The sequence below is a fragment of the Poromitra crassiceps genome (assembly GCF_964638095.1).
Source record: "Poromitra crassiceps genome assembly, chromosome: 5".
Taxonomy (NCBI): Eukaryota; Metazoa; Chordata; class Actinopteri; order Beryciformes; family Melamphaidae; genus Poromitra; species Poromitra crassiceps.
In genome coordinates, this window is record NC_139642.1 from 28,561,946 (window position 1) to 28,587,419 (window position 25,474).

The 25,474-nt window shown below is 43.7% G+C and overlaps 2 protein-coding genes across 2 annotated transcripts in view; both read right to left on the reverse strand.

The window, feature by feature from the left end:
- Nucleotides 1-1,834: 1,834 nt before the first annotated feature.
- mlf1 (myeloid leukemia factor 1) lies at nucleotides 1,835-16,737 on the reverse strand (the record flags this gene model as incomplete). Its single annotated transcript, XM_083637289.1, has 8 exons — nucleotides 1,835-2,408; nucleotides 2,596-2,734; nucleotides 3,691-3,850; nucleotides 4,448-4,576; nucleotides 4,997-5,083; nucleotides 6,627-6,671; nucleotides 15,651-15,813; nucleotides 16,691-16,737. The coding sequence occupies 8 exons, from the start codon at nucleotides 16,735-16,737 to the stop codon at nucleotides 2,321-2,323; spliced, it is 858 nt and encodes a 285-aa protein (XP_083493415.1). The 3' UTR covers nucleotides 1,835-2,320.
- An 875-nt stretch (nucleotides 16,738-17,612) lies between these two features.
- rsrc1 (arginine/serine-rich coiled-coil 1) overlaps nucleotides 17,613-25,474 on the reverse strand; it is a 170,236-nt gene continuing 162,374 nt past the window's right edge. Inside the window, exons 9-10 of the mRNA XM_083637902.1 lie at nucleotides 21,565-21,675; nucleotides 17,613-18,417 (exon numbers count right to left, since the gene is read on the reverse strand). Coding sequence (XP_083494028.1) covers nucleotides 18,322-18,417; nucleotides 21,565-21,675 — 207 coding nt within the window. The 3' untranslated portion in view covers nucleotides 17,613-18,321. The remainder of the gene's footprint in view (nucleotides 18,418-21,564; nucleotides 21,676-25,474) is intronic.

A 25,474-nucleotide genomic window follows, 5' to 3' on the forward strand; every position in this document is an offset into this window, starting at 1 on the left:
CTGTGGTATGGTGGAGGACATGTAGCAGCAGAGGAGAGAGGCATAGATAGTTCTGACTGACTCCGTTTGCATGGCTTGTGTTCCTGGTTACATAAACACACTTAAGAGACATGCCACTTTGTCCTGGGAAACATGAGACAAGATACTAAAATCCGCCTTTGGTCCTCATGCTCCGTAATCCTGGACTGAGTGAGGAGTGGGCCTCATAGACGGACCCTTGTTGAGCTTATGGTATATGGTTTCCTCAATACCTTCCTATACTTGATATTAAAGCGAAGGATTAATGAAATGAGATACACATGCTGAGCACATGAGAGGAGAGGCTTGGTGGGCTAGCAGCTGTGAGACATCTCAGAGCGCTCAGAGTTACTGACAAGTGCTCCGATCCAAAAATACTACGCTGGACCTCGACCAAACGGGCGCAGTGAGGGGTCCCTCACAAAGCAGGGTCACACACCCAGTCAACAAGAAACTTGGTATAGATGAACACGCTAACATGGAAAGTTCTCAAGCAGTTCACATGCCTTTTGAAGTTGTGACTAAATGCTTCTTCCTGCCTTCCTTCGTTTAATTAGGACAGATCAAATATAAAAAAGTAATGATCACATTTTCACATTTATTTTCAGATGATATTCTGTGATGACAGAACAACTTAAATTTAAAGCTTGAAACAATATACAAGAATAAGGAGGCAAGAATTATTGAATAATCCAGATGTTTTCAAGTCCGTGCCATGTAGCATTGAGTTCATCAGGTGAAAAAAAAAAAAAAACCAAGGCACGTAACAATATAAAAAGGGAAGGGTATCATTCATGTTCTTTTTACAAAGATTACAGCAGATAAAATACAAATAGTTATACCATCAGGTACTACACAATATAATTACAAACAGACAATTTAGGCATTGTCTAAGTGCACTAGTGGACTTCCAACAAGTCAGTGGATGAATCACTACATTATGTGTGTTGTTGATGCAATCGTTAGCATGTGAAAATGACATAAATGAGAAGCAGATGAAAGCATAACTCCTGCGGGAAACTCTACTCATGTGATGCAAAATGCTGTATGATATCCTGCTGAATACATCACTCTGCTAATGCTACCATGCAAAGATACTGAAATGATGTTTATGATCCTTAATTACATGTTAGCTTATTTATTTTACATCGTTTTAAGGCCCATTCACAATTACGATAACTATAAAGTTATAGTTGTAAATAAATACAACTATAAAATCAGCTATACATCTATGTTTAATGCATAATGAATATCTACAAAAACGTCCAAAACAATAACTATATTTTTGAGAGTGACAGGCTTTTTTTGGGGGGGGGGGGGGGATTCTAAGTTCTAAGAAGGTGGCGGGAGAATTCAGGAACTCACTGCAACTTCATTTGCTCGGGACCTGATCACAGATAACGCTGTAGTGTGAATGCGTGAGCAACAACAAATCATTATACCATTAGAGTTATCTTTATAGTTAACGTTCTAGATTGTGAACGGGCCTTTAAGCTTATGGGTATCTGTAACCCTCATCTCAACAAATGCTACTGACCCCTTGAGTTTCCTGGCTGGGGTGTGTGAGGTGTGAGAGAATAAGGGCTGTTATTAATACGGTTAAGCGTTTCAAAAGCTGGGTCGCTGCCGTATGTACAGTGGAATCTGCTCATAGCGAACACCGTTATAGTGATCAACTGCTTGTAGTGATCAAAAAGCTTTGTCCCGAATCATTCCTATACACATGCTGTTTAAATAATTCGCTTATAGTGATCAATACTCCACTTACAGTGATCATTTTGGGCCTTGTCCCACCTGAGAACAATGGGGGGGGGGATTTCTATTTTTATTTTTTTTAACTTACAAACTGCCAAAAATGAGCCGATGAGATACAGCAGCGATACACTGCACATGTCTGTCTGTATATGGAGAGATGGCAGCATCTCTGTCTGTGGAGAGATGCTCTGTCTACACAAGATTACTGTGTTTGAAACAGCTGGAGGCCTAACTCACTGTATGGATTTTTAAAGTCAATAACATTCATTTACTTTATATGTACTGTATTCATGTACAAATACATATAGAAATATCAATTAGATGGTAATCTGCATGAGAATTAAAGAAAAAGGGGGGGATAAACGGTTATGATGATGATTATCCGGTTATAGTGATCAATTTTAGCCGTCTCAAGGTGATCACTATAAGAGGAGTGTATCAACTGTATCGGTTGATGATGAGACAAATGTTTATGTGTGTACATGTAAAGCACCAGGGTGTGTTGCCTGAAAGAGTTGTTTTAGCACAGAGACGGTCAGACATGTCTTTACTGCTTCAGCGGGCCTGAGTCGTCCACGTTGAGCTCGTTGGAGTGAGCTTGCTCTCTCCCTTCAGGGTTTGGCGTTGGTTTTTCTCTGTGGGAATTACAAAACAGACACAGATGTGAAATAATCAACTGTGATGGCATACCACAATATACTTTCCCGGAGCCTCAGACTGCCGCCAGTGTCTCTCCCTTGTTTGTCATTTGATCCTGAACTGCTGATTCTGGCCTGTCTTCACTAGAGCGTGAGGTTCAAGTTTGGGTTTCGCTCCACTGACCTGTGGGGCTGCTCCGGGCCGGTGAGGGCCGCCCGGTGCACGGCGCGGGGCTTGGGTGCCTCCAGGCGAGACATGGGGACAGATGGCTGAAACTTGGACACCTCGCGCTGCCACTCTTCATCAAAAGACTGCGCTTCAGCTGGAAGGGGGGAAAGGTCAGGGGTCAGGATCATGTTAGGGATCATTCTGCTGACTGATGGACAGTGACCCCGACAGTGGCACAGCCTTGGAAACTAAACCTTGTTTTGCAGAGGGAGAGGAATGATAACTGTGGCATATGCTGTGGTTCAACTGTGGGAACCTCCTGAACCATAAGCGTAACAGGACTCTTTTTGTAATTCATTTATAGTAGATTTGATCCTTTTGCTCTGGATACTACCCTCTTCTGTCAGGTTTGTAAATCTGAGAGGCATCAGTCTGGCAAACAGCACTTCTGGTAAAGATATACTGGGTGTGAAATTGTTTTTCAAAGTCAAATGACTGATGGGTCTCGGTAGCAATCAAATAAGAATTGAGAGAGGCACCAAAAACAACCTGAAGTTCTAAGGGTAGGATCTGACCACCTCCCACTACAACACTGATTAGGATAGCAGAGATTTGTAAAGTGCAAACATATTATCTAATGTGATGATGATGATGATAATAATAATTATTATTATAATTATATGTGTTTGTCTGTTCTTTCTATGGACTATGTGTCCGCTAAAAAAAGTTGCTTGAATAATAATAATAATTGTAGAGGGCATCATTTTAGCTTTGTCATATGGTGAACACTGGCGTAATCGGAGTGTAGTCTGTGGAGTTGTGTGTGCACCAGATTGCCTAGATACAACTTAGAAACTTGTGTTTAGGGAGAAAGTCAAAGCTTCCTTTCCCAATGTATATTTCTTTCTTTTTTGCACATCAAAATAAATAACACATTATACATGATCAGTCTGTGTCTGTCTTTGATCCAGTGTGCACATCCCTAAATCCAGGTAGGCAGCCCATTAAGGTGAGTTACAGGTGAGGTGTGGGGGCGTGAACTTGCCCAACGGAGGGGGAGGAGGGCGGGACTAGCAATACAGAAAGTTCAATATTGTCACTTTAACATACATTCATCCAAATTCTGGAAGTCCTGGTTGAATTCCCTCTCTCCCGTCTTCTTGTTGTGCTTCTTCTCCATCACATGCCCTCTGTCCTGGATGTGGTGACCGATGGACATCTGCTGCACGCCGCTGTCAGAGTCCTTCAGCGCTCGTCGGGTCTCCTGGATCTGGACAACCAACCAGAAATACTCTTCAGGCACAGATGGCCAATGAGAAAGGGCCATGATGCAGAGATTAGCACTCAGCACAGCTATTATTTTAGCCCTTGTAGGAACAGGCCAGAAGGAGGGAATCAAGTATTACCACGCTCAGTTAAGAGGAACCAAGTGGCCCTGAGACCAGTAGCGGCTGACCAATAGAGGGCGATAGTGTGCTGTCCACCTTGAGCACGGGGGGGGGGTTTGTGGAGTAACGAGTCTGTACAGTCCCTTTAGTGCAACTTGAAAAAATCGCCCAGAGGTATGGTATGAATATTATTTGAAAATCTCATTCGGTTCAATGAGATGAACATTAATTTGATTACCGTATTTAGCATGAGTTTGCATAGCCTACATGAAAAATCCTTGAATGATTGTAATGATATTGATTTCAACCATATCGTCCAGCCCTATTTTTGGAATAGCCCTCCCTGGACAAAAATGCACCAGCCGCTACTGCCCCGATGACTTCTATAGACAGATTGACTTCTCACAGCTCGCTGTACTAAACTGTCCCAAGTTAAACTATGATGTAATATGGTGTAATGTGTCTGATGGAGTACGTACCCCTCCAGGGGCGCGGCGTGTCTGGGAGGACGCCTGGAACACCTTGGGAGGCTCATTTCCAACCTTGGAATAAGTCGTGACTGACGAGGAGCTGAATGAGTGGGAGTTTGAATCTGTAGACAGGTTCTCCTGGCGCGTGCGCGCGCACACACACACACACACACACACACACACACACACACACACACACACACACACACACACACACACACACACACACACACACACACACACACACACACACACACACACACACACACACACACACACACACACACACACACAGTGTTAGGTAACTACAATATGCATACCTGTACCACCACAACCAGTCTGAGATAGTGGCAACATGGAAGTTAGAAGGGGGCATCTGGGTAGTGCAGAGGTAAAAGCACTCGCCTACCACCACGGAGACCTGGGTTCAATCACTGGCAGGGGTACGTCCAGCTTGGTCACACATTCCTGCCTACAGACACAATTGGCCGTGTCTGCGGGTGGGAAAGCCGGTGGGGTAATGGGGGAATAGCAGGAAGAGAAGACAAAAACACTCACAAAGTTTCTGTGCATGTTGTCCATCCTGCCCCTCATGCCTGTCATCATGTTGTCGAACATGTTGAAGGGGTTCCTCACGGTCATGTCCTGCACAGACACAGCAAAGGGCTCAGTCACAAGCGCTGAATGCATGGGCTCCATGGTGTAGTGGCAAATACAGAGGTGGTGGGTAAACTATCCAAGGTGAGTAGTTTACCCACCTTGTTTCCCCTCATTGATTCAAACTGTTGATCTGAAAATAGGCGAGTAAACTCTCTGCCTCATTTCAAACACTACGCCCCTGACTGGGCTCAATACGCCACCTGGTCGCTTGGCATTATCAGCTCATAAAACGGCTCCGTTATGTGTAGAAGCATGCGTGCAGCGAGTACAGGGCGCTGTGCGTGTCTTACATTGTGGCATCTTACACTACTGCATCATACACGGCGTTCACATTTTATCGCTTCACCACACGTGACCTAGTAACATTCACATCAAAACAGGGGATCGAACCCCCGGCTCGCCAATAAACCTGGTATTTGACGTCTTTATATAATCTGTTTAGATTATATGTCGCCTGCACAGCTGTGAAAGTATGGGGCCAAATCAGCCATCAATATTAGGGATGCATGATTTATACTGTATCAGGCCAATAAATAGAGAGCCGCAGGAATGAGTCCAGAAGTTTACTTCCAGGTTCTGATAATGGAGATTTTATGCATTATTCCCATAATTAAATGATAGTCGATAATATCTACACAAAACAAGTTGTTTACAAGGGAAACTCCTTTGGATACCTTTAAGCATAATATGCCATAGGAGCCAGTCTACGATATACCTTTTGTCATTATGTTTTATCTGCAGACTAAGCAGCCACAGGCTTTTGGTTCTATAAAAGCCTTTATTTTTGTATTGAGTGATACACTATAACCTGTATTGAATACATTGCCATGATTTGACAGATTATGTCAAATCATTAATTTGAATTCTTTGGCAAAATGCTCTATAAAAGACAAAGTCTGTTTGTAAAGGATTTTGATCTACGTTATTAGAAACAATGAATGAACATTTGACAAGTTAGAACTGTTCTTTGTTTTTGTTGTGTTCACAATAGTGATGTCAGTTAGATTTGGTTAGGTCAGAGCTATGGAATATTAAACCATCCGTCTTTGCTCACTACATTTTAGCCTTTCTTACTCTCAGGTGTGCATAAACTACAGGTTATGAACTTCTTTGTAAATTACAAAAATGTGAAATTATCCGTTATCTTATCGATATCGGCCATGAGAAGCAGGTAATTATCGGTTATCAATATTGGCTGGCTGGGGGGGGGGATCCATATTGTGCATAAATATCACAACATGAGGCCAACTGCCTACGCGGGCATCTCTGACACTTTTAAAATGTCTTCACATTTATAACATTCTGACATTGTACAACTTTGGAACAGTCAAAACTGTAGGAGACGGACGGATGATGATGGTGTGGTTAGGGAGAAAACATCCATTGGTCATTCATTTCACATACTGGTCACTTTACAAGCCACTGACCATTTCACAATAGGATGGAGGGAGTTAGAGCATGCCCATGGTCAGTTTGGGTGTGAATGAGAAACTCATACGGTGACATGGCGTGACAGCGGGGAACTGACCGTGCTGTCAACACTGCCACTGGGCGACAGTGACTGGCTCATCTCCTGAGGAGGATACAATACAATGTCAATGTAGCAACATATCATAGTATTACAGGGTATGGCATGACATTCATCTTTGATAAAAGTCCTCTCACAGATTCAGGAGAGAGGCCTGTACACTATTTGCACATGAGTTCATTGCCAGTATGCTGCCTAGGGGTGTCAACGGTTACAACATTTTCCAAACGTGTACACAAGACCTTTTGGCAGCATGGAACTGGTTGTTGTGTGTTTTTGTGTGTGTACCGCATTCGTGCTATATAATCGCTAGAGGGCAATTCAAATACCTCCCAAACCCATAGACAGCAGCGATGTTCTCTGTGTCTGTTCCCTCTTTGTTGAACTCGTTGTCTGGTCCAGAGGGGGAGTAGCGGCAACATTCACTGTTATCACAGTTGCGGGTACTTCTGGAATGATGTGAGTTTTCGAGTCACAAAATTGTCCCTTGTTGGTTTCCCCGCGAGGTCTCGCCCGCTTTACTAACGTTACATTGTGTGCAACGTTACTGCACTAATTAGTGTAACGTTAAAGTTATCATCTGTAGCTTACAGCATTATCACCTCTAAACAGTTTATTTTTTGATGAGAAATGAATGATTGTGAGTCCAAAACACAGTCAAATCATTGTCAAAACTTGATTTAAAAACGTTATTTAAAAGGGACAAAAAAAGAGATGGGTAGTCGGTTATTGATTTTTCTAAACGGATATGATATGATAATATTTAATATGTACACGGTGACACCCCTAATGCTGCCTGTAGTGTCTCAGGCTTTGTTCTTAGGTCGTCTTACAGCGGTCGCTGAGCCCTTGACACAGCTACACAGAGCTCTCTGCCTTTTCACACACAGCACAGAGGAGGAAGAGGACGATGACGAGGGAGTCTATAGAGTATCCTTTGGGTCAGAGCCTCTGTTCTCTGGGCCAAACCCCTGGGTGTTTATGACCCCGCCACCCTGCATATTAAACATCACACCAGCCGTGACCATGTGTGCGCCTGTGCGAGTGTGTGTGCTGGTGCGCGTGTGTGTGTGTGTGTGTGTGTGTGTGTGTGTACATGTGTGTGTGTGTGTGTGTGTGTGTGTACATGTGTGTGTGTGTGTGCGTGTGTGTGTGTGCTGGGGGTGGGATGTTGAGCGGTATTGTGCGTAATCAGTGGGGTGTTGAATGACTTGTGGACCATGTGTAATTGGGTGGCGTTGCCGGGGATCAGTGTGGCTTTAACACTGAAAAGTGAGCTTCATTCTAGGAAGGCTGCGGCGGGCAGAACGGGCAGGACGGGCCGGCCGGGACAAGGACCCGACAGGGGTTGAAGAGTCCAAGGCTGCTCACTCAGCTCTTTGCAAAGGTCACGCCGATGTGAAACGCTCCCGAACGGTATCCATGAAGCCTGACGGCCAATTATATCTCTGAGAGGCATCTATGAACTAATAAATGCCACTTACATTTCTGTAGGCATTATTTTTAGCCTGGGCCGGGCAACGCTGAGGGGAGGTTGAGAGTGCAAAATATGGAGCATGTACCCGGTGGTCTTTAACACATTATTTTAGGCTATCTGTCTGGACTACTGCAGGCTTATATTCTCCTTCTCTCTTGTTCTGATATTGAGCACGCCCCGCACTGCGCTCTCTAGGCAGTCCGCCCCGCATTGTGCCCTCTAGGCAGTCCGCCCCGCACTGCGCCCTCTAGGCAGTCCGCCCCGCACTGCGCCCTCTAGGCAGTCCCCCCCGCACTGCGCCCTCTAGGCCAGAGGTTCTCAAATATTTTTCAGCCAAGGACCCCTTACAAGATAGAAAATATACGGGGGACCCCCTCATTCTGATTTGTGATTTTGGGCTAAACTTAATTGTTTCCACGGTAACGTGCTTGCCTTTTAATTTGATAGGTTTGTTATTAGAATGTAATCCATGAACCATTTTAGATTTAAAGCATAAACTATTTTCGTTGAACTATGAAGATTTTGCAATTTTTTTTTTTTTTTTTTTTATTACATTACATTTACATTACGTCATTTAGCAGACGCTTTTGTTTTGTCCAAAGCGACTTACAATATCACCATTTGTCAACAGTACAGAAAACCACTATGCAACACAATCAATGACAGCCAAGATATTTTGATAGACTAGCACCATGTAGGAAGTAGTTTGAGAAGGAATAAGTAACATGTAGCATTTTTTTTTTTTACCTGAAAACTTTTCGCGGACCCCCATTTGAGAACCACTGCTTTAGGCAGTCCCCCCCGCACTGCGCCCTCTAGGCAGTCCCCCCCGCACTGCACCCTCTAGGCAGTCCGCCCTGCACTGTGCCCTCTAGGCAGTCCGCCCTGCACTGTGCCCTCTAGGCAGTCCGGCCCAGCTCAGAGGGGAGCTATGAGTCACACCACAGGGGCACATGTAGCTTTGAGTCCTGCTTTAAAGGCAAAGAGAGGCTGTGCTTTAAACTAAGGCATGGCTCCTAAGAAGTGGTACATCACGAGGGAGTTGGAGACATTTTGCCAAGTTATGCCTTCTCCGAACTAGATCCCACAGGGGACACATGGAGGCACTAGATAAACTTTCATGGATAGCATTAGGGTGGGTTCTAAAATACAGTTGGACCACAAGGGAAATGAAGGCATAGACTAGAGCAGGGGTTCCCAAACCTTTCCGTCCACGTACTACTACGTACCAAAGCAAATTTCCCAAGAACCACTTCCACTGCGTATACCACCCCCCCATGCAGCAGAAAGGTTAATAACAATATAAGGCTACTAGCTGTTCAAAATGGACACACACACACACACACACACACACACACACACACACACACACACACACACACACACACACACACACACACACACACACACACACACACACACACACAAGGCTGTGAAAAAGAGGACCTTTGAAAATGGGTTTTTTTTCTCGTCAAAATGTAGCCTAACTTTAGCTATCTTCCTGACAAACTAGCATGGCATGGTTGGTACAAATCTAGCCCCGCTAGATTCCATCTAACTAAAGCAAAAAAACATCATAATCGTTTGAAAACTGCATTTCATCATCAAATGATAAACAAGTCCCCAGACAAATGAGTGGCTTGAAAGGTGAATGAAAGTTGAACTCACTGGCAGGAGGGTGGTAATTGTGAGCGCTCAGCTCATAGCAGGTTTGGAAGGGAAGACAGGACACAATCCCCCAGTGAGGAGCCAATGCTTAGCATACTGATCAGTCCAGGCTTTCCAGGACTATGTGGCCAATGTGTAGTTGTGCCTTAGTGCACGAGTCTATATGTGTGTATGTGTCCTTTTTGGGCTCAAAGCATGCGTTTTTATGATTATTTTTATGATTATTTTTGTTTTGTTGGAGTGCACATGTGTGCTTGTGATATGGGAGAGCAGCATGCGGGTGAGCTGTCGGTCATGTAGCATCGGCGCTGCCAGGGCACGTTGTGCCAAACAGATGGAGCAAAACACAGCCAGCGTCCATGACACCCGCCTCTACCGTGAGGCCAGCACAGCACTCTGACCCCACTGCTGCCAACCAACACAACACACTGCTGCATATAGCTTCAGTATGTCTTATATGTCTTCTGTTTGTTGTTAGTGACCGCTAACAAAGCCGTCTCAGGAGGGGTCTGGATGATGTGGGAATTTCTGTCTTTTTTCTTTCCAAACCCCAAACATCTCACGCCTGTGGCTCCAAACCAACTGCCCAAGTTAAAAAAAGAAGAAGAAAAAGATGTGGCCCTCGTGGATCACTTCATCTCAAGGAGACCTCTTGGGTCTCATTATAGGGCGCCTCTTTGGGCCCCTCTTCACAAGCTGAAAGAGCTCTCTACTGAAGGGTGCCTGATCCTCTCTACTGAAGGGTGCCTGATCCTCTCTACTGAAGGGTGCCTGATCACTTGCTGCCACTTCACTTGTGATCCAGCTCAACACATCTCTCCCTCACTGGTACACTGCAAAAAATGTCTATTCTAATAAGTTTGATCTGTTATTATTTTTTTTATTTTTTTTTCATATTTTAAATTTTTATAGAACACAAACAAGACAAAACAGACAAACAGGCTCAGACACAAAGGAAAGAAAGAAAAAACAAAACAAAACAAAACAATATAATCAACATTACAAAGTGGTGCCGCCAGCTACCTAAGGTGCTTATGTTCTTGTAAACGGTATACTCGGGATTCCACCCAAGGGGTCCATGGGAAGCCAGCCGGGCGAGTCACCCGTCACCCCTAGCCTCGTTAAGGTAGACCAAAAACGGGTCCCAGATAGTCACAAACTTTCTAATTGTATTGGTTCTCAGGAACCTAAGTCTCTCCATGCGTATAACAGAGGTCATGTCCGTCAACCACAACTGGAAAGAGGGTGGAGAGGGAGATTTCCATTCCTTCAGAATTTGTTTTTTGGCAACAGTTGTCCCCAGTGTCAGAGATTGTTGCACAGCTGTAGGAAAATTCAGAGAGGACTCTGAGCAGCCGAAGATGGCGAGTTCTGCCTCCGGCTGAAGGGCCACCCCGTAGGCCTTAGAGTACCAGTCAAATATTCTGGCCCAGAATCCCGTCAGTGAAGGGCAGAACCAGAAGGCATGAGACAGTGTGCCCTCCGACACTTGACACCATTCACACAGTGGTGAGATAGTAGGATAAATCTTGTGTAATTTCTGCTTAGAGTAGTGGAGACGGTGAGCGACTTTAAATTGAATCAGCTGATGTCTGCTATTAACTGAGCAGAGTTGTACAACCGACAGGCTCCTTTCCCATATAATGGCAGATAATTCAGTACCAAGTTCTTCCTGCCATGCCTCTCTAATCCTCTCAGTAGAGGCCATGGTACAATCATCAAATAGACACACAAATCTAGAGATGAGGTGCTTGGAGTGAGGAGGGCTCAGCAAAACATCAAAAAGAGCATGTTCATTTGGGAGCGCTTCAAAGGCCTGAATCTTGGATCTAACATAGTTTCTGATTTGTAGGAATCTGAGCCAGTCCGTGCCTGGCAACTCAAACTTCCCCTTCAGTAAATCAAAGGATGCAAAATGACCATCTATATATAGGTCTTTGATGGAAGCCAGACCCCTCTCACTCCAGGCATGGTAGTTTCTATCTGACCAGGGAGGCAAAAAAGAGTGATTCAAACAAATTGGAGTGTGGATGGAAACATCTGGTAGACTCAAAACTTTCCTAACTTGGTTTAGAATTCTGAGGGAGTTTCTCACAACAAAACCCAAATCTTTAAGAGTCCCCGGCCTCTCTAGCTTAGAAAATAAGATGGCTGGCAGAGAAGAGTTGGCAATAGAGCTAGCCTCCATTTTCAGCCACAAGGGGGCCCCAAAAGCTAAATTGTCAGGGGTCCCTTGCCGCCAAAACATTAGAGTTCTAACATTGGCAGCCCAGTAGTAGTGCCTAAACACTGGTAAGGCCAGCCCCCCTTCAGACTTGGGTTTCTGCAAGTGAATTTTCGAAATTCTATGATTTTTATAATTCCAGATATAGGACAGAATTATTGAGTCCAGTTCTTTGAAAAAAGCTGATGTAAGGAAGATGGGGAGGTTTTGACACAGATAGAGGAACCTGGGAAGTGAAACCATCTTAACTGAGTTTATACGGCCAATCATAGACAAGGGCAAGATTTTCCAGTTTTCTATACATTGTTTAAGTCTTAAAACAAAATCACCAAAATTCAACTTAAATATTAATGTAGGATCTCTAGGTATGGTCAGGCCAAGATAGGTGAGGTGGTCTTTTGCCAATTTGAATGGGAGATTTTCCAGGAAACCGGGAGTGAAGACATCAGAGAGAGGCATGAAGTCACTCTTTGTCCAGTTAATTGTGTATCCGGACAGCTTACCGAAGGAGGTGATTAATTCTAGGAGAAGGGGGATCGATTTCTCTGAGTTGTGCAGGTATATTATTACGTCGTCGGCATACAAACTGATACGCGTCTCAATACCTCCGACTTTCAATCCTGCAAGACCTGGGTGACCGCGTATTTTTAAGGCAAGGGGCTCGAGCGCGACGGCGAAGAGGGCCGGCGAAAGAGGGCAACCCTGCTGGACCGAACAAAGTAATGGAAAGCTGGTCGACTTGTCACCATTGGTTATAACGGAACACGTTGGACTGGCATATATGAGCTTTACCCAGGATATGAATGAATCGCCAAATCCGAATCTGTGCAGTGACTCGAACATATAAGGCCACTCAACCTGATCGAAAGCCTTCTGTGCGTCAAGTGACAAAATCGCTGCACCACTGGTCTTACTGTGATCTGCGTATATGGTGTTAAGGAGACGTCTGACATTGAAGAAAGAGAACCTACTCAGAATGAACCCTGTCTGGTCAGGATGTATGATGGATGATAAATGTTTATTTAGCCGGGTAGCCAGCGTTTTAGTGATTACTTTTCTGTCGAAATTCTGGAGTGCTATGGGTCTGTAGTTAGCCGGGTCTAATTCCTCCTTCCCCTTTTTCAAGATGAGGGAGATGTTAGCTTCATATAGTGTTTTAGGCAAGACTTTGTCCCTCTTAGAACTAGATGCCATTCTGAGAAGGAGTGGGGCAAGAGTGTCGCAGAATTTCTTATAAAATTCACCACCAAATCCATCCGGCCCGGCAGCTTTGCCTGATGGGAATGATTTAATGGCAGAGGTTATTTCTTCCAATGTGAAATCAGAGTCTAAGTCCTTTCTGGCAGCGTCACTGAGTTTGGGGGTTTCAAGAGGGTCAAAAAAGTCATTCAAGTCAGATTGAGTAGCATCACATTTAGCAGAATAGAGTTCAGTTTGATCTGTTATTGAGTGCTAATGTTACGGATCGCCCTTGCCAGCTTAGATACGTTTATGCTAGTTTAGGTCTCGTCTTGCATTGTTTTTTGTTGTTTTCGTCTGGTCCTATGTTTATGGGCCTCTTTGATCACGTGAGGACTAGCTTGGATCCCTCATGCATCCAACTGTCGGAGCTTGCCCACCAGTGTCGGGACGCTCCCGGAGGCCACGTCAGCTAAAGCTAATGGGAGAGTTGGCCTGCATCTCAATCGATAAACAGCCTGATTCATTGTTTTCTTTATCATGTTATAGGATCATAAATGCCAGTCAGTCGAGTCAACCCCTAGACACAAGAGAATACGAGCCTGAATTGAATATTGAGAATATGACTGGGCCGTGATCTGTAACACCGAATATCAAATGTTTCTTAAAACAAGTGGGGAAAAAATCAGTTGTTTTTCCAATAAACTTACATTGTATTTTCACGTAATGTAACATTATCTTGATATGGTGGAGCCATCTGCCTTAGACATCGAAGTAACAACCTTTGTAACTACAAAATTCTCAAGACAAGTCACACTCACAGCACAGTATAAAAAATATGGACAGAGTCACCGTGACGTCACCCCATTGGTTTGTGGACAGCGAACAGCTGGTGTAACAGCTTCAGCTGCTGGTGTAACAGCTTCAGCTGCTGGTGTAACAGCTTCAGCTGGTGTAACAGCTTCAGCTGCTGGTGTAACAGCTTCAGCTGGTGTAACAGCTTCAGCTGCTGGTGTAACAGCTTCAGCTGCTGGTGTAACAGCAATATATGAATTCCAAGATTCCCAGGGAAGCAGTGCTATTTGTATCTCCTTTTTTTTTTCATACAACAAAAATAACCTACCATCTACCGCTGCCATCAAAACAAACACAGTTATGTCGACGTATCTTTTCAGCAGCAGCTCGCTCAGCGGCGCAGCAGAATTCTCCGGCCTCCGGGGGCTTATTGGTGCGAGTGCGAAAGAAGTCAGTGTGTGTTTCTTTACAAGAAAGCAGTGTGTCACTGGAACAATGCGCTATAAATAGGCCTCTTTGGAGCTAGATATAGCCGCCCAGAGAGGCCAAGGGGGTTGCCCTTCCACTAAAAAGCAGAGAGTCACACACAGCTCCGTGCCTCAGCGAGAGGGGCTCCAGTTACGTCGCCAGTGGCCCCGCTTCCACCACAACCCCAGTAACCCCCAGCTCTTTCTCCAAACACTCATCTGCACTCATTAGACGCCCGGAGGCAGCGCACAGAGAGGGTCACGCTGCTGCTTGTGGGCACAGTGAATGTTATGAGGAAGTGCTGTAGGGCATCGTCCATCCCCCTTTGACCCAAATGATATGTAGGTCAGTGTGAGTCCCTGGCCGACACACACACACACACACACACACACACACACACACACACACACACACACACACACACACACACACACACACACACACACACACACACACACACACACACACACACACACACACACACACACAAGAATACACTGGGTACAACTCGAGTGATGAGCTGCTTTCATAGAATACTGTTTTGAGTCCACAGCAGGTAGGGCAGATCAACGTCTACTAGGGCTGTCACTTTTTATTCGAAATTCGAATTTAACTTTGAATGTGCGGGAGGAGGGCATGTTCGAATGTATAATTGACCTGTTCGATTTATTTTTTTATTATTATTATTATTATTATTATTATTTTTTTTTTTTTTTTTAATTAACCAAAATTAACCAACTGCTGCTTGCTGGTAATGTTAATCCCATGTCAGAAAAAGTCTCCAGATTTGTCGCGTTAGTCTCTTCTGGGAAAGATTGTCTCCAGGGTCTGAAAAGTTGTCTCGAGTTGGATGCAGCCAAGTTTGTGAGGCAGTGTTGTGACTGTGAGCGTCCAAGCTAACACAGCAGCGGAGATGAGCTGACTGACTGGACCATGACAGCTGAGGATTTTTTTAAAATATTCTTTTAATAATATATATATTATATATATTTATACGATGTAACCGGCAGGCGCGGACTGCATAATCGGGCACGTCGGGCCGATGCCCGGTGGCCTGGCCTGCACAAAATTTTTTAAATAAAAAATAATAATTAACCAAAAAACTTTGAATATATTCAAACATTTTGCGGGGAATTAAAGTTCGTTCGAACTTTATTTTGGGAAAAAGTGACAGCCCTAACGTCTACACACGTGAACACGTGGATGTTCTCACCCGGTGCCCATCCCTCAGTCCCGAGCTTGAGCTGGGCTGTGCCGGGCCGCCGCGCACGCGCTCCCTCCCATCCGTTATACGGGGCATGAAGTGGCCCCCAAAGGGCTCCGAGAAGCTACGCATCATCTGCCGCATGTGCTCGTGGTGAGCCTGGAATGGATCCCTACAGGAGAGGAGGAGAAAGACAGAGTTCAGCCTCAACCTTCGTTATGGAACTCCATCCAGTTATGCATGACGACGTTGAGGACTGCATACTATGGCTGAGGTTCTTCTCGCTAAGCTTCAGAAAGCAAGAGAAAGTGGATGAGAGGAAGGAAGGAACATGTTTCTAGTACACCATGCATTGTTTCTATCTTTAAGAATGACTTATTTCACATACAGTAGGTCAAGTAGGAGCTCATTTATGATCAACGCTTCGTTGGGCACAAAGAACTGAAACATAATAGTCAATCAGCAACCATTAATCTCATTGTAGGCTACAATTTGTAGCAACCCTTTTACGTGTTAACCAAGTATGGTCAAGTGTAGGTGTAGCCATTCACTCATGGGTTTGGTCATGCACTCAAGTGTAGATGCCTGTCTGTTAGCATGACAGAGCCGTTGCAGTAGTATTCTTTCAGCTACTTTATTCTGACAGTTTATGAAGGAAAGAGGCCTGGCATTAATTTATTCAGCCTATCTTAATATACTGTATATTCTACCACAATTGTATTCTAGGTTCCAGACACTTCTAGACCAATAACACCTGTCAGTCATGTACAGGAAGATGAAAAGTGCTGCTTCATTTGACATGCTTTAAAAAAAATTGTAGCACCCAAGCCTATTTGTTGACATATTTTGGTGTTTGTACTATAATTAATTTAACTAATTTGCATTCAGTAACGTCAGGCTGCCTGCCTGTGATTGGACTACAAATGCAGTGCATCCCTTTATCTCATACACATTGTATTTCTTAAGTAACATTGTTTCTTGTCGTTTAAAACCAAGCAAAGTCAAACTGTTTGCCACACAGGGTCATTACAGTTAGTTTAGGTACTCACGAGAAGAACGGGTCCTCATCAAATTCCCTGAGAAGACTGTTGAACATTTCCACGGATTGTGAAGTTACAAACTGAGAATGAAACGAAGATTTACACACACAAAAAGTACAAAAAGAGAGTAGCCTACGCAGTGCCCGCTGCAGGTGCACCAGCCCCAGCGCCCAGTCTGTAGCAGTGCTAGCTAACTATGGCAACATGATTTAGCACCACACTCACTCTGCCACCGGCCGGCCACATGACGCCAACCCAGCCCGACGATTGGCTGGTTATTCGGAGCTTTGAGCACGTGCTATCAGCGGGACGTATGTTGTGTGTGGCTGCCATGACAACGGTACTACTCCATAAATGGCAACTCGAAATTTCTTCTAAAACTGTTTGGTGGTTATCATACCAACATCATGTGCTTTAATCTGCACTTCCTATACGGAATATAACTTATGTCAAAACTTCACAACTGCAGAGAAACCAATTGCTCAAATGACTGCTGAGTTAAGTTGATTGCAATTTGACCCCCCCCCCCCTTGTTTGTTGTTGTGTTCTGGAGTTGCCTGGGTCCAGACCTGTATGTTTAAGTTAAGTTAAGTTATCCTTGTTATCCTAGGAGTTATCCTCCTATGTGATAAATAAATATGTATGAGTGAATTTGATCACAGAAGAAGAAAAAAAAAAACAATTTAATTGAATAGTTTATGAAGTGGCTGTTGGATTGGTTTGGTACTGCTGGGTGTGAGAAGATAGAAGCCCCGCTTTGGGACAGCCACCAGACACTCTGGCATGTGAGGAGGACCATCTGCTGAGAGACTTGCAAACACGCCCTGGTACACAGATTTCACACTCACTCATACAGTGTGGTTTCATTTATTATATCATTACAACACTGACGGTTTGGAGGCGAGGGGAGTGAGAGAGACACCCTGTCCCATCCTCAGTATAGCTCGACCATCTGGCCATTCCACAAATAGGCCTCAGCCTGGACTCCACACTGCCTTGAAGCCCAGCTCAGACAAAACAAAACACAAGGCAAAATCACAACTCAGTTTATTTACTAAGTTTATTAGTAAGGCGGTTCCTTCATTAAAAAAAAACAAAATATTAAGCACAAAATAAAGAACAGCATGTTGTTTTTAATTCTCAATCATGAATTAAATAAAAGCACACGAGCAATGCAAACGATTAATTTGCTTAAGTTCTCACAGGATTTCTTTTTTTAATGATAATTGGTGTTTATTGAGTTGAGAGAAGGTACAGTAAGGGCTAATGTGCACCAGCTCCGGAACAGATGCGGTACGGCTCCGGAACGGCTGCGAACAGACCCACACTCACACATGTAATCTGTCAGACACATGCGGCATCCGACAAAAATAGAACAGGTGCGTAATTTTTCTGTACCGCATGTATCGCCCATCTATTGACATGGGTGAGAGTCTGATCCGGCAGCTTTACCGAATCCGCAACGCAGCCGTAACGCATCTGGTGTACATTGGGTGTAAGACACAGGCTGTGACGTCCTGGGGCATGACGAAGAAGACAGGTCAAATTAAGACACAATATAAAACCAAAACTAGATCGGGATCCAAACTGGCCCCAAGTCAGCCCGGAGATGATCTTGTGTCTGTGTGTCGTCCCTCAGGTCACAGGACTACAGGACTTCCCATGAGCCTCTCCTGTCGCAGGGACACCAGTCTGTTGAGCCACAGCTCCTCAGCCTTGTGCTTGTCCATAAACAACTACAGGAGAGCAGAGACGACACATTAGTATAGCAGGAGAGGATACTGACAAGGACTGCATTATGATTATTATGAGGGTATGAAAAACAGTTATGGACTGACAAAGATCTCTGGAATGAACCAGAACAACCATACATTATTTATGAATAATAATGTATGGTTGTGTATGTATACAGTATCAGTTATGACACCGACATTCATTTTTTATTGCCATGACTACTACTACTTTTTGGTAGGCTCAATAACAGTTAAAAGTTAATATTTAACATACATATTTTACACCCAGAACAGGTTTAACAAAAGAGAAGTGTTTTGCAATTGATATGATAAATTAGTTAAGTAACTGAGGCATATTATAGGTTTTCATCTTTGTTGGGATAATATCGTACATTGAGATCATTTTGACCAAGATAATTGTACTTCGAAATTTTCATATTGGCATGCCTGGACCTACTGTCCTTTCACATACCACAAGTATAATTTTTCCATTTTGTTCTACAATATAGTTTCTCCTAGATGACCCAGAGTTCATGTCTGAAAATGGCTCTAGTGTCACCGTTTGTTTTGAATCTACTAAGTGTGGTGTAAGCTCTACTCCCCAATCTCCAGTCAATGCCAACACCTAAGGACAGTGACAGAGTGACTGAAATGTTACGGCCAGTCAGTCCTCCTTTCCTCACCCAGGCAGGATGTGGCAGACAGTTTCCCACAGGGTTTTGTGAGACTGTGGTGGGTGGACCTCAACACCCTCTAGGGGGCGTCTTGAGACATGCTCACCCGGAAGACAATTTTGTACAAATGGATCAATCTGGTGCACTTTGAGAGCAGAATTAAGAGGATAGATCTAGGAAGAACTTTGTGCTCTTGTAAACAACTATGTGTACTTGAGTAATCTATTATAAAAGGAGCAAGTGGGCAATGCTCTCTGTTCTCTGTGCGAGTTTACAGCAGCGGGGGAGGGGCTGACTGACAGGAAGTGAGAGACACTTTGCTGAAGCACACGTTTGAGAGATCTTTCTGTTATTATGAGAAGTGGAAACATATTTTCAGTTCATTATATGAAACGATGGCTGGATGAATTAGGCTGCGGTGGGCCGCTATAGCCGAATGAGAAAGCCTGCGTCGGTCAGAAGTGTATGAGCTGTGCTTCCTGGTAGGAGGCAGAATGGTTATGAGGCTAGCACAGGGCTGTCGATGCCTCCCGCTGACCCTCAGGTGACCTCAGCACTACAGACCTCTGAGCCACATAGTGATGATGATGCGCTACTAGGGCCACTGTGGAATGCTGAATGTCTCTCTTAGTACTTCCTGATCTACTCACTTCAAAACAAAGAGAGGGGAAAGAAGTAGACGAAGAACAGTGGATCTTGCGTTCCTTTTTTTGTTGAGCATACAACTCATATTTCAGTCACTTTTAGGCTAACTCTGTGGACGCTGTATTAGCCTGGTGCAGGGAAAGGCCTATGGGGGGGGGGGGGGGGGGAGTGTCTCGTCTTTATTACAGCACATTAGCAGTAATGATGCTATCGCTGGTAGGAGGACTGTAAAGCCACTATCAGTGTCTGACAAATGAAAGCATGTGTTTATTAGAATGTAGCAGGCTATAACACACTGACTATTGAGACTGAGAAGCCAGGCGCTGAGACAAAGGGGAAGATGAAAGAAACCAATCATTTCCATACTCAGTGTGTGTGTGTGTGTGTGTGTGAGAGAGAGAGAGAGAGAGAGAGAGAGAGAATGTTGACATGTGGCTATGTGTACATACTGTACATCTATGGGACAATATGTGTCTATTATGCAGATTGTTGGCCGTGTGGATGGCTCTCACAGCTGTTCTCAGTGCAGGCAGTGCGCTGCATGTTATCAGTGTGTTGGATTGAGCAGCAGTCACTTCTTGTCTGTCGGCCCGGGCCCTGGTGGCACCGTGCTAATGAGCCTGTGTGTGTGGGATGACAGTATCTGGGCCGGCCTAATGGGACTCATCTGTCCTGATTGGAAGTGGAGCTGGGGGCCGGGCCCCGCCTGGGGCATATTGCTGCCATACATCAGCCTGTCGGAGGGTGGGTGTGTGCGTGTGCGTGTGTGTGTGTGTGTGGGTGTGTGTGTGTGTGCGTGTGTGTGCGTGTGTGTGTGTGTGCGTGTGTGTGTGTGAGTTGGGAGGGGGGGGGTTGATCTGCATACGTCAGGGCCTAACTTAGTTTTCCCTGTGGAGATAGATGACTGGGAAGCCCCAGGGAGCGTTATTGGAGTTTAAACTTTTCCTTCTCGTTTTTCAACATGGGCCTTGCTGGGAGGGGAAGAGGGTATCATCGACTATTCTGCACTGTCCTCCTACTGTGCAAGGCACACTATTGTAATATGCTGCACTGTGGTAGCATGGCTTAGATTGGCAAATATCTGATATGTACAGTATAATAATAATGATAATAATAATGAACTTTATTTGTCAAATAGTTTGCAAAGGGCTTCAACAAAAGCCAACATCATTCTCATAAATCGTGTTAAAAAAGAAAAAGGAAGAAGAAGAAGAAAAAAAGCACAACAACATAAAATGTCACGCTTCAAAAGTCATAAAAGTGGTCCTTGTTTGTGACGGTTATCTTGCTGAATACAAACTTCACTGTTTCATAAACCTTTGTGAACCACAGACCTTATTTCATACATTTAACCGAAATTCCCATATAAAAATCCCTTTACCCTTTCCCCCATACGAACCAGCAGCGGAGGGACTTCCGGGGTAAGTCTACAAAAATAGGTAATCCCTAAAAAACCAGTAAAATTATACATCACATGAAAGTAAGTCTAAAAAAGACATTTTAAGAGATGATTTAAAAGATGATGTTAGTGTAAGTTCCTTATGCAGGTTGTTCCAAAGCCCTGCCCCACCAAAAAAAAAAAAAAAAAGCCTGGTCACCTGTCAGCTCTGTCTGAGGATCTGGAGCTGCTCATTGGTTCACACAGGGTTAAAGGTTCTGCGATATAGCTTAGGCCAGACCTACTGTAACCATGCTTTAACATGGACCAGTCAAATCTTAAACTGACATCTGTGTGTGTGTGTGTGTGTGTGTGTGTGTGTGTGTGTGTGTGCGTGCGTGTGCGTGTGTGTGTGTGTGTGTGTGTGTGTGCGAGTGCCAGACAGGGACTTACACTGGGGTGAGCGAGCGTGTCGATGTCATTGTAGTGTATGGACACGGGAAGAGTGGTAACTTCGGGGGAATCTGGCGTCTCCGACTCCTGCTTCACTTCTACTGGCTCAGTCTGAACACACACGCACGCACGCACGCACGCACACACACACACACACACACACACACACACACACACACACACACACACACACACAGAGAGCAGAAGAGGATCAGTGTCACACTCAACGTATAAAGAACACATCTGATCATAACACTGTCAATAGAGTCTTCAAATTCCCAAAAGAATATAATTTGCAAACAGCAAAATAAGCATATTTCTGCCCCATAGGGATTGTGAAATACAATGTGATGTTTTGCCAGCAGATGGCAGTGTAAGTCTGGGGCTGGCAATAGGATTTCTAGAAAACAATGCATTTGATAGTGATCAGCTTGTATCCTGAATCTTATTCTTATCGATAGTGCTCCTCACTCAACCCAACTGTGTGTGTGTGTGTGTGTGTGTGTGTGTGTGTGTGTGTGTGTGTGAGAGAGAGAGAAAGAGAGAGAGAAAACATTTCTCCCCTCATATCCGCCACCTTACATTTTGATGTTGATAACTTTAATGAAAAATTGTAAACATTAAAATAATTAAAAGATCTGTCTTTTTGAGACAGATTTATTTTGAATGACAATCACTCTGCACACATTTTGTTACAGTTAAAGAAAGCCAATGTTTCTTTTCCTTCCTCATTTAGAATAAGAGTGCCACAGGATTGAGTCCTAAAACCCCGAAGTTAGCATCGCCTGGTTCCCTTGTCTGGAAGTCAATGGGATTTTTGTATGGGGATTTTGGTTAGATGCCTGAAATAAGCTCCGTGGTTAATCCTCACCAATGAGGACCACTTATATGATTTTTCGAGCGTTTTCTGAAAATCAAGATTTTTTAAAATTGCATTTATGCTTCAAAAATCCTAAAAGTGAAGATGATCTTGCTGAACACAAAGATTGCAGTTTCATAAACTTTTGTTAACCACAGCACCTATTTCAGGCATCTAACCAAAATCCCAATACAAAAATCTTTCCAGACGAGGGAACCAGGCAATGCTAACTTCTTGGTTAGCCTACAAATATGTCATCCCTGAGGTACTATTGAAAAGGACTTAAAGGATGCAGGCTCTCCCCTTCTTGTTGCCATCTGCAGAGTCCATGCTGATAGAAGGGAATGTTATTCCTCCTTTCCTAGAGGTATTGTATAGAGAGTAAACTATAATAAGCTACCTACTTTGAGGTATTGTATAGAGTAAACTATAATAAGCTCCCTACTTTGAGGCAGGGGCGTAGGCAGAAATTCAATTATGGGTGGGCCTGGATAAAATTGGGTGGGCCTGGATAAAATTGGTGGGGCAATTGCATGACGAAATTTTGCAAAATTCCTAGATGTCATGAAGTCTTCATGCATTAGACTCTGGAGATGATGTGCCCTGCGTTTTTAAGATACAAAACCATTAGCTAGCAAGGCAGCAGCAAGTTTGCCTCTAGAAAACAACCCAAAAAAAAAAGTGGGTGGGCCTGTGCCTACCCAGGCCCACCCGTAGAAACGCCCCTGCTTTGAGGTATTGTATAGACTAGAGTAAACTATAATAAGCTCCCTACTTTGAGGTATTGTATAGAGTAAACTATAATAAGCTACCTACTTTGAGGTATTGTATAGAGCAAACCATAATAAGCTACCTACTTTGAGGTATTGTATAGAGTAAACCATAATAAGCTACCTACTTTGAGGTATTGTATAGAGTAAACCATAATAAGCTACCTACTTTGAGGTATTGTATAGAGTAAACCATAATAAGCTACCTACTTTGAGGTATTGTATAGAGTAAACCATAATAAGCTACCTACTTTGAGGTATTGTATAGAAAGACTAGAGTAAACCATAATAAGCTACCTACAGTACTTAGGATGGCCTACTCTAAATGGTAAATGGCCTGCATTTATATAGCGCTTTTATCCAAAGCGCTTTACAGTCAGTAGGTACATTCACCCATTCACACACCGATGGCGGCAGGTGGTTACCACGCAGGGTGCTGGCACACCAACGGGAGCAATTTGGGGTTCAGTGTCTTGCCCAAGGACGCTTCGACATGCAGACTGTAGGAGCCGGGAATCGAACCACCGACCTCTTTTATCCAAAGCGATTAGTGGACGACCCGCTCTACCTCCTGAGCTACAGCCGCCGAGCTACTCTCCTTGTTCTACTGTACCAGATAGAAAAGAAGAGGCCAAATGAATACACTGCCAAGATTTTACAAACAATCCTGATAGCATCCACAGAGCAAAAGTTGACCCAGTTGGAAAGATCTATTAGGGTCAAAAAGTAAGCCAGCAGATAGAAAACAAATTGTCTAATTAGTGGTGATCTGACAAATATCAGATGGTATAACTGGCCATCATTACACTCATATCCTGCATTTAAGTTTCTATTGAATCAAGCTGGCTGGAGATTGAAATAGCCTAACTAATGGACACAGCACACGTGAGAATGGGACAGTGTCAGAATAATCTATTTGGAGAAGTATCCTCTCTTAAAAAACATGATAAGTAATTTCTCTAGCTATTGATTAAAAATGTCATCAATCATCACAACTTATTGCATACGACCCATGGCGTTTAATACCACAACTAAATACACATCATTAAAATATCAATAATCATTCAACATAATCAACTATGCATAAAAGGTCAGTTGCATGATCAAATGCATGGAAACAATGTTGATAGAAAGCAAAGTATCTTCCAATATTGTCATACTGACCAAGAATATATAAGTATAAGATTGAATACAATTCTTTTTGCAATAATCTTTTTCTGACATGGCCCAGAGACATCTATGGCCAATGTCCATGTGTTACAGCTACAAGGCTCTATGAACTACCACCAGATAATGATGAATGGTTAGGATATCTTAAGAGCTATTTGTCTAATGTAGAGCATTATACCCAAGAGAATCATCTGAAAACCATTTCAAAGATGTTGAAGAACACCACCACATAACCCTGTTTTGTTGTTGTTCCATTTATATGCTTCTGTCAAAACGGCAACTACCGGTAATTGAAAATAATTATAATAATTTCACTTTTATTTTTCTTTACTTCAAATGACCTTTCCTTCATAATTAGCATACTGTTTGCCTTTTGATTTTTTTCTTTTTCTTGTCTGAGGGTATTTCTACATCACTAACTACACATGGTAATGATACCTTTAGAGAGGGGATGCTCACCCACGCAACATACACTCTGATACAGGGCAGGGTTACTATACCATTGTATTATTTCATGGACACCTAATTGAAATTAAAACAACAAACAAACAAACTTATATTTGCAAAACATCTTCCTTGTGGACATACAGTATAAGCCCTCTTCGAACCCGGTCCCTATTACAGAAATAGTGGACTATATAATGTGACATGTTGGCTATTTTGTCATAATGTCCGGATTCTCAACTGTTAATTTGATTCACTAGTCAACTATAAAATACCCACAATGCACTGCCATTTCTAGTGAACAGAGATTGAATGTACCCTACAATTTCTTCCATATACCACAATGCAATGCTGTGGTGTTTACCGAAAGAGAAGAAGAGTGAGGTAGTGTCCAAAACTCGTTTGATCGTTCCCCAAATAGTTCACTATATGATAAACACTACATGGGGAACAGTGAGTGAGTGAATAAGTGAACCATTCCCAACACGGCTATAGTCTGCTGCTCTGCTACATGGCCTGCTTTAGCCTAAACAGGCCCACTCTGCTGCAGCCACATGGGCCTTGACCTTTGACCTTTGTGGGACTCAGTAACATGCGTCTCAAAACCTGCTGCCACATTTTGTCGCCTGTCCCTACAGAGCAGCCATGAGGCCCAACTAATCTAATT